This window comes from Apodemus sylvaticus, chromosome 20 (assembly GCF_947179515.1).
Source record: "Apodemus sylvaticus chromosome 20, mApoSyl1.1, whole genome shotgun sequence".
NCBI lineage: Eukaryota > Metazoa > Chordata > Mammalia > Rodentia > Muridae > Apodemus > Apodemus sylvaticus.
Genome location: NC_067491.1, coordinates 18,803,501 through 18,819,434, shown reverse-complemented (window position 1 = coordinate 18,819,434; position 15,934 = coordinate 18,803,501). Strand labels below are relative to the sequence as shown.

The 15,934-nt window shown below is 36.8% G+C and overlaps 1 protein-coding gene across 1 annotated transcript in view; it reads left to right on the top strand.

The window, feature by feature from the left end:
* The window catches only part of Zfc3h1 (zinc finger C3H1-type containing), a 50,448-nt gene that overhangs the window by 5,603 nt on the left and 28,911 nt on the right, over window positions 1-15,934 (top strand). The window contains exons 2-7 of the mRNA XM_052165976.1: window positions 6-422; window positions 7,544-7,608; window positions 10,553-10,751; window positions 11,529-11,752; window positions 13,131-13,251; window positions 14,117-14,214. Of these exons, the coding sequence (XP_052021936.1) occupies window positions 6-422; window positions 7,544-7,608; window positions 10,553-10,751; window positions 11,529-11,752; window positions 13,131-13,251; window positions 14,117-14,214 (1,124 nt within the window). The remainder of the gene's footprint in view (window positions 1-5; window positions 423-7,543; window positions 7,609-10,552; window positions 10,752-11,528; window positions 11,753-13,130; window positions 13,252-14,116; window positions 14,215-15,934) is intronic.

The following is a 15,934-nucleotide window of genomic DNA, read 5'->3' as shown; positions in this document are numbered from 1 at the left end:
TTCAGCCAAAAGTTTTGGAAGATCTCCATCAAGAAAACAGACTCATTCATCCAAAAGTGAGAACTGTGGGGAAGAAACTTTTGAAGATTTGCTTTTAAAGTATAAGCAAATACAACTGGAACTAGAGTGCATCAACAAGGATGAAAAACTAGCTCTGAGTAACAAAGAAGAGACTGTGCAGGAAGATCCGAAAACATTGCACTGTGAGGACCAAGCAAGCGCTGATAATGCTAGTATTACAAAAGACCCAAGTAAGGAAGTAGCTCCCGAGGAGAAGATGCAGGTCAAGACTTTTCAGGCATTTGAATTAAAACCACTCAGGCAAAAACTGACTTTACCAGGGGATAAGAACCGGGTAAAAAGAGCAAAAGATGGAACAAAGCAGCTTTCCTTGAAATCCAGCGCCACGGAGCCTAGCCAAGGTAATGGGGCTACACCAGGCAGTAGCTGTGTCAAAGACTGCTTAGTTAAAATCTGTAAGTGTGTATGAGGTGAGGATCCTGATTTTCTGTAAGTTCTTTCCTACTTTCATTATAGGTCGTATTATTACTTGATAGTAAGTTTTGTTTACTAAGTCCTTTGGTTGAAGCAGGGTCTCACTCTGTAGTTCAGGCAGCCCTGGATCTTACTATGTTGGTCCATGCTGGTTTGAAACATGTAATCATCTCCCTCAGCTTCCTGAGTGTTGGGATTATAAGTGTGTGCCACCATTCCTGACTTCTGCTAATCTCTGTGGTTTTGGCTCAGTCTGCTTGCTATCGAGGTCTTAAACATCTTGGACAGTAAGTGATGATAGTGGGCAGACTTACTGCTTTAGTGTTATGTAAATTTGTAAGTCTTTAAGGTTTATTGGGTAAAGAAAGTTTTCGCCCCAATTCCTACTTTGAAACTTTTAAATTTGTGAATAGATTTTAGAGTTTAGCCGTCTTTTTCATCATTGAATTTTTAAACTCTTAGTTAATACTACAAATTATATTAATTGATTTTGTAGTGTTTAAACTGCTTTTTTTTATAACTGAGTCTATATATTTTGTTTTCAAAAAACCTTGTTTAGTATTTTCTTTGTTAAGATATAATTTTTTTTAAAAGATTTATTTATTATATGTAATTACACTATATGTATTAGTTGTCTTCAGATGCCCCAGAAGAGGGCGTTAGGACCTCTGGAAGAGCAGTCAGCGTCCCGTCCATTTCCCTCCCCCCCCATTTGTTTTTTGGATTTTTGGATTTGTTCCCCCCCCCCCCCCCCCAGATTGGGTTTCTCTGTATAGCCCTGGCTGTCCTGGAACTCACTCTGTAAGACCAGGTTGGCCTCAAATTCAGAAATCCGCCTGCCTCTGCCTCCCAGAGTGCTGGAATTACAGAGGTGCGCCACCACTGCCCGGCTAAAGTATGTCTTACCATACAGTTTTTCTAAATTTTGACTTATGTAGACAGTTGAATAACTGATAATCATCACCAGCCATTACAATTCAGATACATGCCTCTTTATGTTTATGTTTTTCTTGTATGTGTGTATGATGTTTGAGTGTCATCAGCAGACTTGTAGGACAAGCCCTTTACCTACTGACTTAATCTTATTATCCGCATCCTTTAATACTTAACAGGTCTTTTAATCCTTAGTCCATCTGGTGACCGCTGGTATGCTCCCAGGATTTTCCAGAGTAACATAAATTGTATCATACAGCTTGCTTGTTATTTATTTACGTTATTGAGGATTAAACCTGTGGCCTCATACTTACTAAGCAAGGAATTTATTGCTGAGTGAGATTCTCAACTCTTACTTTTAATTTCTGTTTTATAATAGAAATAGGCAGGGTTTCACTAGGCTTTTTCTTCGCATAGCATGCTGTTTGAAATTCATCCATGTAGTTTTGTATATTACTGATGCATTCCTGTTTTTAATTGCTGAATGGTGTTCCCATGTATGACTCTATAGTACTTATGCATATGATAGAGGGATGTTTGTATTTTTTTTTATAAGATTTATTTATCTTGTATGAGTGCTCGGTCTTTATGCACACCAGAAGAGGGCATCAGATCCCTTTACAGATGGTTGTGAGCCACCATGTGGTTGTTGGGAATTAAACTCAGGATCTCTGGAAGAGCAGTCAGTGATCTTAACCATTGAGCCATCTCTCCAGCCTGGGATGTTTGTGTTTTAATATAAAGATTAGCAAGTGATTCATCTGATCTTTTAACCTTAATGCCCCCTAACTCCTGTTTTCCTTGCCATATTTTAACGTAAGGTCATGACATTTCATAAAACGAATTAAGATTGGTTTCTTCTATAGAATAGTTTAAGATTAGAATCATACCCGGAATATGTACTGGACTTTGCCAGTAAACGTGCCTGGGTTTTAGATGGAGTTTTTTTTTTTTTTTTTCTTTGCTGGGATATTGTTTTTGGTTTTTGTCACATTGGAGATTGAACCCATGGCCTGGCACATGCTAGGAAACCTTGTATGACTAAGCTATCCCTGCATCTTTGTTTGTTTGTTTGTTTGTTTCTCAAGACAGGGTTTCTCTGTGTAGTCCTGGCTGTTCTGGAACTCACTCTGTAGACCAGGCTGGCCTCGAACTTAGAAATCCACCTGTCTCTGCCTCCCAAGTGCTTGGATTAAAGGCGTGCACCACCACTGCAGCCACTATCCCTGCATCTTTATATTTTGATTGGTCACTTATTAAGTTTTATTGAAAATTTGCCACTGTGATGGTGAATTTGCCTGTTTGTATGTTAAGAGATGGAGTATTGATATTGCTCAGGCTAGCCTTGAACTCTTTGTCTCTACTGATCTTCTTGCTATAACTTCCCAAGAAGATGGCATGATAAGGACAGCATTTTTTGTGTGATTATGTATCAAACCCAGTATCTACCTCATATATACAAAGCTAGGTTGTACCTGCTGTTTAATTCTCATTTCTCCATTAACCCAATACAATCTTTTCACTCTCTACTACAGCACAGAAACTTTCAGTGTTAAAGCTACATTTAGCTAGGTTCTGCACAATCCAGTTGTTGAATTCAGTGGTTCTTTTTCACATTTCCTTTTAGTCACAAACTAGTCGAGTACCTTATTCTAGGCTCTTGCAAGTGTTAATAAACAAAATAATTGTTTATGTCTTCATAGGTTTGCTTTTATTTTTTTACTTATGTTTTCTGGTCCCATGTTTTATTCTGCTGCCTAGGCTCATCTCTAATTTCTAGGCTCACACAGTTGTCCCACTTGAGAATCTGGGTCTATATATGTGCAATACTGTACCCTAAAGGTCACTTTGACAACATACGCTTGCATCTTAGAAAGAAACATAGCAAATATGATGAGCAAACTTAGTATCATGGAGGAAGTATTAGCAGGGTAAGTAGGATGGGAGTAGGGTATCATGTTAGTAGGTTGTTCAGGATAGTGTTCATTTGAAGGCGTGATTTAAACAAAGATTTGTAGACTGTAAGAAAGGACAGATGAATAATTAAAATGAGATTTCTGGGCAGAGAATCATTGATTTTAAAGATAGGCTAGTGTTACCTGTCAGTTTGACAGAAATAGAGAATATCAGGCCTTTCCCAAGATTTAGTGAATTGTAAGCTGTGGAAGTAGGACTCAGTGGCCTTAGTGTAGCAAACCCCTCTCTGTTAGTTTCTTATATGTCCTAAAGTGAGACTCTATGGACTGAAATAAAGACCCCACTGCCATACTTGAGAATAACAAGAAACCATCTTACTAAAGAAGAATGAGGTGTGTGAGTATAGGAGAGGAGATTAGAGATGGTGTCTTAGGGTTTTCATTGTAGACATCATGACCAAGGCAAATCTTCCAAGGGACAGCATTTAATTGGGGCTGGCTTATAAGTTCAGAGGTTGAGTACATTATCATAGCAGGAAGCATGGCAGCATCCAGGCAAACATGGTGCTGAAGAAAAAGCTGAGAATTCTTGATTTGATGGTAACCAGGAGAGACTGTTTTCCAAGCAACTAGGAGGAAAGTCCATGCCCAACGTGACACAGTTCTTCTAACAAAGCCACACCTTTTTCAACAAGGCACACCTCCTACTAGTGCCACTCCTTGGGCCAAGCATATTCAAACCAGATGGTTTCTGGAGGCACACCATCTAGAAACATACAACTTTGAAGTTCTGAGTGAAGTGGAGGGAGAACACTTAGAGATTCTGTTATCAAAAGATCTCTGGCTGCAGTGTTGAGAATACTCCACAGTAAAGAGAAATTTTGGTGTTTCTATAATATGCTTTTTTAACTCGGTTTCTTACCATATCCCCCCCCCCCCCCCCCAGACATATTCTCAACAAGCAGCTCTGGCTCTCTTGGAACTCTGAAGACCATGCTGGCCTTGAACTGCAGAGATCTTTCTGCCTCTGCCTCCTGAATTCTGAGATTAAAAATACTACCACACCTGCCTTTCCTCCTCTTCCTTCTCCTTTTCTCTCTCTCTCTCTCTCTTTTTTTTTCCTAGAGACAGGGTTTCTCTGTATAGCCCTCGCTGTCCTGGAACTCACTCTGTAGACCAGGCTGGCCTTGAATTCAGAAATCCGCCTGCCTCTGCCTCTGCCTCCCAAGTGCTGGGATTAAAGGCATGCACCAGCACTGTCCGGCTTCTCTCTCTCTTTTTTAAAGAATACTTTTTCCATTGGTGGTCATGGTGCATGCTATTTATCCCAGTACTCAGGAAGCAGAGACTTGGTGGATGAATCTCTTTTGAGTTTGAGGTTAGCCTGCCCTACAGAGAGAGGATAGGTAGAGTTATACAGAGAAACCTTGTCTTGAAAAACCAAACAAAAGAATACTTTTTCCCATGAAAGTTATTTTTATGTCCTCGATTTTTCCATTTTCCTGGGACAATATGACAGTTACTGTTTTAGCTACCATCTGTATGTTGACTCTAGCTTATATGCAGTTCCAGGAGTAAGATTTAAGCCCTTGGCAACTGTGTAAGGCAAGTTCACATTTTGGAGATTCTAGATAAAAATTAAAATAATAGCAGGAATGATAGTGCATATCTGTGGTTCTAGTACTCAGGAACTGGAGGCAGGAGGACATAGTGAGACCTTTTCCCCCATCCCTTGAAAACATTGGAATAAGTATAAAGGACAGACATGGTAGGATAATGTATATAACTAGTCACAAGGTCAATTTAAGCAATGACTTCCATTTATAATCTAATTGTAAAGTCTTATGCCTGAATCTCATGGTTTCTTGTTTTACCATTGTGCTCAGAAGATATATTCTAATAGGTATTTGCTGTGCTACATTAAAGGAGGTTCTGCCACTTTCTACAGAACCATGATATCTTGTTTCATGGCCAGATGAAGTAGAAAAATCTAGTGTTTTCTATACTTATTAGAAGGCTGTGTCTTTTTTGGTTAGTCTGTTTAGTTTTGTCTAAGTTAGTTTGTTATTTTGATGTGTGATTGATTTTATTACAATGGTACATGTGTATTTTATTTTATTTTATTGAGACAGGGTCTCCTCAAATAGCTCTGGCTGACTTGGGACTTGCTTTATAGACCAGGCTGGCCTTGATCTACCTGCTCCTACTGTTATCAGTGGTACATGGCAAAAAAGATTGTGATCTCAGAAAATAATAGTGCATATTTACATATTAAGTGAATTTTAAAAAATGCCCTGTACTGTAATGAATATGTGTCACTTACCTTTAAAGAAGACTGGAAGTGTGCTTATAGAGCTTAGAGGTTTTCAATATTTCCTATGAAGTGAGTAGAACAGGAGTGCTATTGGAACCAAGATGGTGAGCTCTAGCACCAGGTATGAAGGGCGTGGTTCAGAACAGTGAGACTCCCGTCTGCTAGAGGGGTGTGGCTGTATGTTCCTGTATGACTCAGATCTTTCAGTCAAAGTTTTATATATGTTCTGGTTTTATATATTCTCTTACTGTTTCTTTGAGATGAAGTTTATGCATAGTTAGATGTGAAATTAACATTGGGCTAAAATTATTTATCTCTCCCCCTTTTCCTCTCTCCTCTCCTTTCCACTCCCCCTTCTTTTTTATCAGTACTTAGGGTAGAGCCCCACACAGGCTAGGCAAGTAATCTGAAACACTAAACCACACTCCTAGCTTTCGACATTTCTAATACACCAACATCAATCATTTTATAATGAATAAGCCTTGGGTTTTTTGTTTGTTTGTTTGTTTTTATTGTTTTGTTTTGCTTCCCCCTTCTCTGTGAGTTGTCTACGAACTCACTTTGTAGTCCAGGCAGGCTTTGTACATGTTATCTTTCTTGCCATAGTTTTTTAAAGTAGCAGGATCATCTGGCCTGACTAGAATGAATTTTATACATATAGGGTTTTTTTTTTTTAAGTTTAGAGGAAAAGGAATCTGCCTCAGCTTTGGTGATTGCTTCTATTTGTTTTATCTATGGTCCTGGAGTAATTATTCTGTTTATTAAGTAAGCTGTATATTTTTCACCAGAGGTTTCACTTGTGCAACCAAATTAGGATGTTTAGAACACTAACGGGTTTGGTATTATGGGGGGGGGGGAACATAAAATACTAGGCTTGCAATTTAAACCTGCAACTTCAGTTGTGTCCCACTGAAAGGTTTCCAAGTTTTAACTTTGTTAGCTCAAGTCTCTATCTCAGCACTACCGTAGAAGCTATTAGTGCTGTTTCTGTATGATCTGTAAAACTGTTCTATGTTAGGTTTGGGATAATACTGTAGAAATCTAGGTCCAATGCTAAAAATCTGAAGATCTTTAATTTTGTTGCTATATAAACTACACCTTCTGTGTTCTACTAAATAAATGGCCAGTTTTATATGTATAAACCAATAGTCTTTTTATTGGTTTGTCATTGTAGTTTCTCTAGTAATGAAGGTTTATTTTGTTTATCTACTCCATAAATTCTGTTCTTATTCTAAATAATTATTTTTAGTTCTAAAACTATTTTATCAAATTATCTTCTTGTTTTAATACTTGAATCATTTGCCATATTGGTTTTAGAATGAGGCTGATATTACAAGCTTGGTTAGATTTATATTTTCATTTCTCTGCTTCTCTCTCTCTCTCTCTCTCTCTCTCTCTCTCTCTCTCTCTCTCTCTCTCTCTCTTTCTTTCTGTAAGAAGTCAATTTTGGATGTTCCTTAAGATGATCATTTGCTTACTTTTTTGAGGCAGGGTCCCTCCTTGGAACCTAGAGCTCAGTTTACTACTCTCTGGCCAGTGAGCACAACTGTATCACCTGTGTATCTTCCAGTGCTGAGATTCCAAATGCAAGCCACCACTCCTGGCTTTTTATGTGCTTCTGAGAATCAAATGTGGCTTCTCATATTTGTGTGGCTTCCATTTTATGAACTGAGCAATTTCTTCATTCCTTCATTCTCTTTAATTTGTATAATTTTATTTGTATATACTGAGGGAATAGTATTCTTTTGTTTTGGTTGAGGGTCATAAAACCAAGGCCATAATAAAGATAACCTTTAATAAAATTTCTGATTTTAGTGTTATTTCCATTTTGGATTAATTGTAGGTATATTTTAGAATATTCAAAAGATGCTATTTTATTTTAAAGGATTAGAAGATAAAGAACAAAATTTAACAAGAAGAATCAGTGCCTCAGATATTCTATCTGAAAAGGTAAGATATTATTTCGTGGGACTGAATATCTCTATATGACCTGTACTTGAATTCTGTAGTCTGTTCTTTTGTTTTTATTCACTTTATAGACTTGATCTTATTATGTAGCTCTGGCTGGTCTCAAACTTGCTTTTACTTCCCGGTTGCTGGGAGTATTGGTGTGTGCTACCACGCACAATTTGTAGTCTATTATTTTGAAATTATTGCTGTGACTTTATTTAGACATTCTGGAGAGTGTCTTAGAGTTTCTTCCCACTTAAGTCTAAATTCTATTAACTTGATGTATAATTCCTATCTATAGATAATCTTCTTGTTCATAGTTTTTGAATCATTCAGTTAATTTTGATTGAGAGTGTATCTTCCAGTTTTTTTTTGTTTTGTTTTGTTTTGGTGTGTGGTTTGTGTGTGTTCCATTTAATAATGGAATTAGGTTGATCTTGATCTGGAATCACATTTTAACTATTTACTAACTCTAAGAAATGTTAGCCTAAGCCAGGGGTGGTGGCTCATGCCTGTAATCCCAGCACTCTGGGAGGCAGAGGCAGGCGGATTTCTGAGTTTGAGGCCAGCCTGGTCTACAAAGTGAGTTCTAGGACAGCCAGGGCTAAAAAGAGAAACCCTGTATCGGGAAAAAAAAAAAAAAAACAAACCAAAATCCAAAAAAAAAAAAAAAAAAAAAACCCCAAACAAAAAACAAAAACAACAACAATAACTACAACAAAAAAGAAATGTTAGCCTAATGAGTTTTTTGGCTTTTTGTGCTCCTCCCATGAGTTTAATGTCATGTATTCTCTGGGTTGTTGTAAGGCTTTAGTAGAATAAAGTACAGAAGAATCAAATTTTGTTTAAAATTTGATACATATTGAGTACTGAGTAACTCAAGCCTTTTTTAAAATTTTTTAATTTTTTTATTAGATATATTTTTTATTTACATTTCAAATGATTTCCCCTTTTCTGGCTCCCCACTCTCCGAAAGTCCCATAAGCCCACTTCCCTTTTTATAGATCCCAAATATTTGTAATTTCTTCTATTGTGATTTCAGTTTGTTGTCATGAGTAAACTGAAATGATTGAAAGTCTAGGAAAGATGGTCCTGAATTTAGGAAGAATTATGTGACAGTGAACACACACTCATAAATATCATCACAGTAACCATATGAAGTAAGTTGACATTATGTTTCATGGATGAAGAAAGATACTTTGGTATAGGTTAAAAAACTAAGTTTATGTAGGAATTAGATGTGAGAGCAAGAACTGATTGAGGTCCTCTGAGCCCTTTTTCCATGATCTTTATTTTGAGTAGCTACTTTAAATACCATATGACAGCATCAGTGATATTTACTTCCTTCCAAGGGGAGTCATTGCCTAGAGTAATCTCAGTGAAAAATGATGATAACTTTTTTGGTAAAATTTAAATTTGTATTTAACAGTAAAATCTTGTATTTAAAAATGGAAATGTTTCATAATTGCACTATTCAGTATGGGTAGCTATGAATAGAAGCACACATGACCTAAGAAAATGTGACGAGATGGCTCAGCAATTAAGAATTCTTGGTATTTGGTTCTCAGCACCTGTATTGGGCACCTCACAACCACCTGTAACTCCAGCTTCAGAGATCTGACACCCTTTGCTGGCCTTTGAGGGTATCTACATATATTATTTAGAATCCAGTGTGGTTGTATAGGTTTATAATTTCAACAGTTAGGAGATTGAGTCTAGAAGGATTGTGTACTCAAGGGTAACTTGAGCTCTATACAGAGCTCAAACATTTATTTCTAACTTGGGCTCTATGGTTAACTGAGACAAACTAACAGATAAACAGATGTGGTGTTAACTTGTAGTTTTCAACTGTGAAAGGGGAAATACTAAGGTGAAGTCATTAGCTAGCATTTTCTTTATACTTGCAAATAAAAATAATTGGAGTTTTGGAAAAATATAGTTATACAATATCAATTAGAAAAAGCTATGTGAATCTTAATATATTGGAATATGAAACTATTTCTTCTTCCTTTTCCTAATTTTAAAAGGATTCTCCAAATCACTTAAATCTATGAACACCTAAGAAATTTCACTGAAGAGTTGCTTGATTATTTTCAGTTAGCTACATTTTAGTGAAAGTATGTAGATGGGGAGCAGGCTAGTTCTATAAAGCCATCTCAGGTTATAAGTTGGAAGAGTAAGGAGGCTCTGCCGAGCTGCTCTAGAGTGGCCGGAAAGACAAGAGTTTTGATGTCTTCACTGTAAAGAAGAAATAAATGGTTGAGATAACTGGATCTGATTTAAATATTACAGTATGTGCACACATTGAAACAGCACAAGTACCTATCGGTTGTATAGTATTTATGTAGTGTAGTTAAAAATGTGAAAGAATGAAGAAATTAGCAAGTTTCTTCAGTTAGGAAACAAGTTTGAAACACATTATTTTAAGATATCCTATTTTAGTTTTTTTTTGAAGAAAGGTGGGTATTCAAAATATTTTAAGTATTTGGGGATCATCTGTACTTAGAACATAAAATCAAATGCAAACTAATGAGAACATCTTTTTCAACCTGCAGTAAGGTTAAAAACTTAACCTTGTCCTTGGAATTGTAACATGGTCCTTAGTATTGGTGTACTGCAGCCTGATGAGCCACTTCATTCTTCATTGCTGCCTTCTTGCTGTTGTCCAGCTTACTTTCCTCTTGTGCTTCATGCCTGCATAGTTACATACAGACCAATCATGTCTACCAATTGACTTTCTGTTTGTATCGTAAGAATTACATTAGTTTTGACTTATAGAAGGGAAATGAGTTTTTGTTATTTTTATCCATATTTTCCATTTAAATATTTTTATTTTGATGCTAACATTACATTTTAATTAAGTTGGTGAAAGATTCAAGTTGGCAAATGTTTAAAGTTAAGTAATAGAATTTAAACATTGTAACAATTTTTTCCTGTTCTAAAGAAACTGGGTGAAGAAGAAGAGGAACTGTCTGAGCTGCAGCTCCGCCTCTTGGCTCTTCAGTCGGCTAGTAAGAAATGGCAGCAGAAAGAGCAGCAGGTGATGAAGGAGAGCAAGGAAAAGCTGACCAAGACCAAAAGCGCACAGCAGAAGACCAAAACCAGCACGAAAGCACACTCGGCCAAGAAAGTGAGCGCCACAGGTGATGCGCTTACTTAAACTGTTTCCATTGGACTAGGGCATCTTGTAGTATCTTGTTTCTACTTTTCATTTCTGACATTTGTTGTTTTTTTTTTTTAAGACAATTACTTTTCTCTATAATAGAAATCAAAACAAAACAAACCCAAACCAAAAATTGAAAGTCAAAACAAACTTAAAGAAAAAGAAAACTAATAAAACACACACACACACACACACACACACACACACACACACACACAGAGGAAACTCTTAAAAAGCCAAAAAAATCGTAAAATGACGGAGCCTGTTTTTGTATTGGCCAGCTACTCTTAGGCATGGAGCCTGTAGGGGGTTAGGGAGGGGTGATGAGAACATAAAGTTGGGTAGGACCAGAGAGGGAAAAGGGTATTATGAAAACGTATGAACTTTTTTTTTTTTTAAGTAAAAACATTCTATGTGTATGGATATTTTGCCCACATGTATGTGTCTGAATCATGTCATGTTTGGTGCCTGAGGGGGCCAGAAGAGACCATGAGAGCCTCTGGAATTGGAGTTACAAATGGTTGTGAACTAGGAATTGAACCTGGGTCTTCTTGTTCTTAACCACTGAGCTATCTCTCTAGCCCTGTAATTCAGGAAGTTTAGAGTTTTGGGAAATTACATTGTCCTAAATTGGATGTGAATTCTGTTACAAATAGAATTCAGGGAGAACTGACTATCTGTTGATTAGCGATATAAAGCACTACTGAAGTTTTAACTTTTAGTTGCTGGATAACTGACATTCTGCTTTCACGGTAAGCTAAACAAGCATTACGGAAGCAACAGACAAAGGCGTGGAAGAAACTCCAGCAGCAGAAAGAGCAGGAGAGACAGAAAGAGGAGGACCAGCGGAAACACGCTGAGGAAGAAGAGAGGAGGAAAAGAGAAGAAGAAATCCGAAAAATCAGAGACCTTTCAAATCAGGAAGAACAATATAATCGATTTATGAAATTGGTTGGTGGGAAGAGGAGATCAAGAAGTAAAGTAAGAACTATCACATCAAAATGCAAAAGTTTTTAAAATTCATTCATTCATTCATTTAAGGGTCAGAACACTTGCACCATAGTGCACGTGAGGAGACCAGGGGAAAACTTGCAGGAGTCAGTTCTATCATGTGGGTCATGGAGACTGGGCTCTGGTCATGTGCTTGGCAGTCACTGAGCCATCTTATTGGCCCAGAATGTTTGTCTTCAAAGATCCAATTAGCTAAGGGAAACTAAATACCTTAGGTTTGATAGAGCGTTTATTGATAGTTCTTTTCACCTCTGATGTAGCAAGCTCAAGTCTTTCAGTATGTCTTCTTCAACCACTTTTCCACTTTGTGGTTTTGTGTTTTTTTTCTTTCAAATTTTATGACTTTATTGCCCTGGCTAGTTTATATTTAATCTTTACCATGTGTTGATCATTATTTTGTATGCTATTGACAATGACTGAGTGAGCCATTCCCTTTTTGAGTGCTATCAGGAGAAACAAGCTGGGAGAGTTGATATTTGACCTGGTATTATTAGCAGTGATGATATTTTTAGAGTTTTGAACTTTAAGAAGACACTCATGCATATATTCACTAAATGTAGAGATTTTTTAAAAAGTAAGGGTTCTTTATGGAGAGAGTCAGGGAGAAGCTTTCTTTAGGCAAGGATTATAATATTCATAATTAAGACCCTTACAAATAGAATACATGGCTAGAGATAAATATCATGTTAATTGTACTTTATTATCTCTGCCTGCATAGGTTTTTCTAGGTTTTTGTCATAGGCTCTGGGAATAAAGCATAAGATATAAAAGCATAGCATATAAACATGCTAATCAAGTCTATAGTTTTGAGATACAATTGATGCATTTATAACTAAAATGTTGACTTTTCAGTGTATGAGTATTAACTATATGCATGCCTGATAACCTCTGGAGGCCAGAAGATGACATTGGATTCTCTAGAACTGCAGTTAGAGACAGTTGTGAGCTACCATATGGATGTTGGGAATTGGCCAGTACTCTTAACCACTGAGCCATTTCTACAGTTCCTCTTCTTTACTTTAAAAAAAAAAAAAGAATCTGATATTATAATTGTAATGCTTAAATGATCATTTTTCTACTAGCTTCATGCCTAAACCATAATGGTTGTAAGGACTTTGTAATGCTTTTTTGTTTTTTAGAGGAATCCAGTTACTTTAATGGCTTAGACAGTGGGTAAATTCATCTGTATAGATAATATATGACTGTCAGAGACACTCTCCAGATTTTATGCCATGTGCAACTCTTACAGAATCATACTGATTTGGGGTATTTGCCCCTAAAAGATAATTATCAATTCTTGTGATAACTAGCCCAAGAATAGCCTAAGGAAATGTTTGTTGTGTACTAGTCTTCAGATCCTGACCTGAGACGATCCTTAGAAAAGCAGTCTGACAGTGGAGGAGGCATTTATCAATATGATAACTATGAAGAAGTTGCTATGGATACAGATAGTGAAACCAGTTCTCCAGGTAGGAGCCAAAACTTTAAAACATTTTATAATCACAATTAAGCTACTCAACCTTCAAAGAAATGTCTCAATGAAAGTGAGATTTACTGATCAGTTTTTATATGATACTGTAAAAACTTAGAGTAAATCTCTGTTGTATAGTTTTAACCTTTATTTTCAAGTGTGCTTTTCTAAAGAGGTTTAAATTAAAACTTAAGAAAAACTTTTAATTTTACCTTTATGTGCATTGGTATTTTGCTTGCAAGTATGTCTGTATGAAAGTGTCACTATCTTGGAGTTCCTGACAGTTGTGAGCTGACATGTGGGTGCTGGGGTTTGAACCCAGGTCTATCTGGAAGACCAGTCGTTGCCTTTAACTGCTGAGCTATCTCTCTGGGCCTGAGGCTTTAAGTTAAAAAGCTTTGTTTCAACTCTGTTGAGCATTTGATCTAAATGATTTTATGAGTTCTTGGATTAAAGCCTCCATGCTCAGGCAGTTTTTCTTGATACTCAGATGTGATTGACCATGAGAGACCTATTCTCTTAGGAATTTTAAGCACCTGTATCTGAGGCAGGAAAAACACTGCAGATGACCTTTGAGAAGCTGGAGGGCTTCGGAGTGCCTGGGGTTGTAGGCATATGGTACAATGCCTGACAAAATGTGACTTTTGAATAATTAAATTCCAGCTTAAAGGAAACTTTTAACTTTATCATTTAAGAACAATTTTATATAGTTCAAGAAGGATGCATAGGAGTTTAAGATCTATCATAAACATATGAGATCTAATTTAAACTCTACCTAGGTGCATGTCTTCTCGAGCATACCGATAGCTTTCATCCGCTCCTGTTGAAGCACTTTACTAAAATTGTGTCTTTCTGTCAAACAGCTCCTTCACCAGTACAACCACCATTTTTTTCTGAGAGTTCATTGGGGTATTTTTCTTCAGCACCGTCTGTTTCTTTGCCTCCACCAGCTCAGGTTTCAGTAAGTAAAAATTGAAGGATTTCAAAGAAATTACTGTGTATCTTCAAATGTGTTTTGGGAAACTGGTATGATGTTTGGTTTGAAGAGAATCATAATTGCTGTTTAGAACTAATAGCTAGACATATGTAGAATTAAACAGCTGATTATCCGGCTTTGCTCTTGGTAGTTTTGGTTTTTTAACTATAGCTAATTTTTAATTTTATTGATACGTTTTCCTTCTTTGCATCTCAAATAATTGCTTCCAAAATTTATTCCAAAGCAGAATAAAAATTGCTGCTTTCGATTTTATTTTGTTGATTTTTTTTCCTTTGTTTTTGGAGCCCTGGATGTTGTATGTTGTAGAACTAACTATATAGACAAGACTGGTCTCAAACTCCCTGTGCTAGGATTAAAGGCATGCCCTGAATTTTTGTTTTGTTTTGTTTTTGTTTTTTTGAGACAAGGTTTTTCTGGGTAACATTTCTGGAATATACTTTGTAGCCCAAGTGGTCCTTAAACTCACAGAGACATCCTTGCCTGTGCCTCTGATTAAAGGCTGGGATTAAAGGCATGTGCTACCATGCTTGGCCTGGAAATCTTTTTAGTGAGTTAAGATTTAGATAGGATACTTACTCTTCCTTTGGATTACCATCCTTATGTTTTACTTGAAAATCAAGCAGAAGAAGCACATACCTACAGAAATTAAATCTTTTTTATTTGATTTTTAAAATGCCAATGTTTGTGTGTGTACATGTGTGTCTGTGTGCACATGCTACAGCACACATGTAGAGGTCAGAGCACAACTTTCTCTCTTTCCACTACTTGGGTTCTAGGGACCTGCTTTAACCCATTGAGCCATCAAGCCAGTGCTGATCTTCAATAAACTATCAATCACCCTGCTTTTGTTTTGAGACGGGGTCTCACTATATACCCCTGTGGCCTGCGACTCAATGTTTAGATGAGAATGGCCTCAGATCAGCCTGCTCTGCCCAGGAGCACTGGGGTTAAAGGTGCCTGTTGCCACTCTAGCCAGCAGCATCCCAGTTTAAAAAAGAAATCACAAAATAAAGGTTCTGCAGTCATTTCTAGATTGAGAGCATCTAGAGATCAAACAGAATCTCCTAGGTAATTGAACCTTTCCATTGAAAATTTTCTTAGTAAATGTTTGGTATCTTCTAGAGTTTATAGTAAGGGAAATTGAAATGTTTTCTTTTGGGGATGAGGAATGAATAAGCTAAAGTGTGAGAATTACTGGAAAGTCTTTGAAACAAAAGCATCTAAACTAAGGGATTTATAGAAATCAAGTCTTTAAGAAGCCATTTTTAGAAGGATTTTAAGAGATGTTGGACATGTAGGTACTCTGGGGTCTTACTTTTATCCCTTTGATTTGTAATTTAATTTTAATGCTACTTGAAAAGTCTAACTACTAAAATATTTTAATTTGTTATTCTTTTAAATTTGTCTCTAAGTGTGTTGGTACATGCCAGGGCTTGGGAGGAATAGGCAGGCAGATGTTTTCTGAGAGAGACAGGGTTTCTCTGTGTAGACCTGGCTGTCTTGGAACTCACTCTATAGACCAGGCTGACTTCGAACTCAGAAATCCTCTTGCCTCTGCCTCCCAAGTGCTGGGATTAAAGGCGTGCGCCACCACTGCCTGGCTTTTGGCTTTTTTTTTTTTTTTTTTTTTTTTTTTTTTTTTTTGGCAGATCTTTAAGTTGGTGGCCAGCCTGATCTACATAGT